Source organism: Myotis davidii, unplaced genomic scaffold (genome assembly GCF_000327345.1).
Source record: "Myotis davidii unplaced genomic scaffold, ASM32734v1 scaffold7665, whole genome shotgun sequence".
Lineage (NCBI taxonomy): Eukaryota > Metazoa > Chordata > Mammalia > Chiroptera > Vespertilionidae > Myotis > Myotis davidii.
In genome coordinates, this window is record NW_006295753.1 from 5,087 (window position 1) to 5,571 (window position 485).

Here is a 485-nt window from a genome sequence, read left to right on the forward strand (position 1 = left end):
GTATGGACAGTACCATGCCATCTGCGAATAATGACACTTTAACTTCTTCTTTTCCACTGGGCATGCTTGTTTGACTTCTTCTTGTCTGATTGCATTGCCTAGCACTACCAGTACTCTGTCAAACAGAAGTGGTGAGAGTGGGCATCCCTGTCTTGTTCCTCTTCTTGGAGTAATTGTTTTTGCCCTTTGAGTATGATGTCTGTAGGTTTGTCACATAAGGCTTTTATTATGTTGAGGTATTATCCCTCTATGCCCAGTTCGCTTAGAGTTTTTTTCAAAATTGGGTGTTGGATTTTGTCAAATGCTTTTCCTGCACCAATTGATAGGAATCTCTCTCAATTTGTTCATGTGATGCATCACATTTATTGATTTCTGGATGTTGACTCATCCTACAACCCAGAATATATCCGCTTTGTCATGGTGTATGCTCATTCTAATTGAATCTTGCATCAGATTTGTTAGAATTCTGTTGAGGATTGTAACAT

The 485-nt window shown here is 39.0% G+C and overlaps 1 protein-coding gene across 1 annotated transcript in view; it reads right to left on the bottom strand.

Annotated features, from left to right (window-relative positions):
- LOC102767801 (cyclin-related protein FAM58A-like) overlaps positions 1–115 on the bottom strand; it is a gene marked incomplete at both ends in the record, with an annotated part of 1,892 nt that extends 1,777 nt beyond the window's left edge. The window contains 1 exon segment of the mRNA XM_015568255.1: positions 14–115. Coding sequence (XP_015423741.1) covers positions 14–115 — 102 coding nt within the window.
- Positions 116–485: the final 370 nt, after the last annotated feature.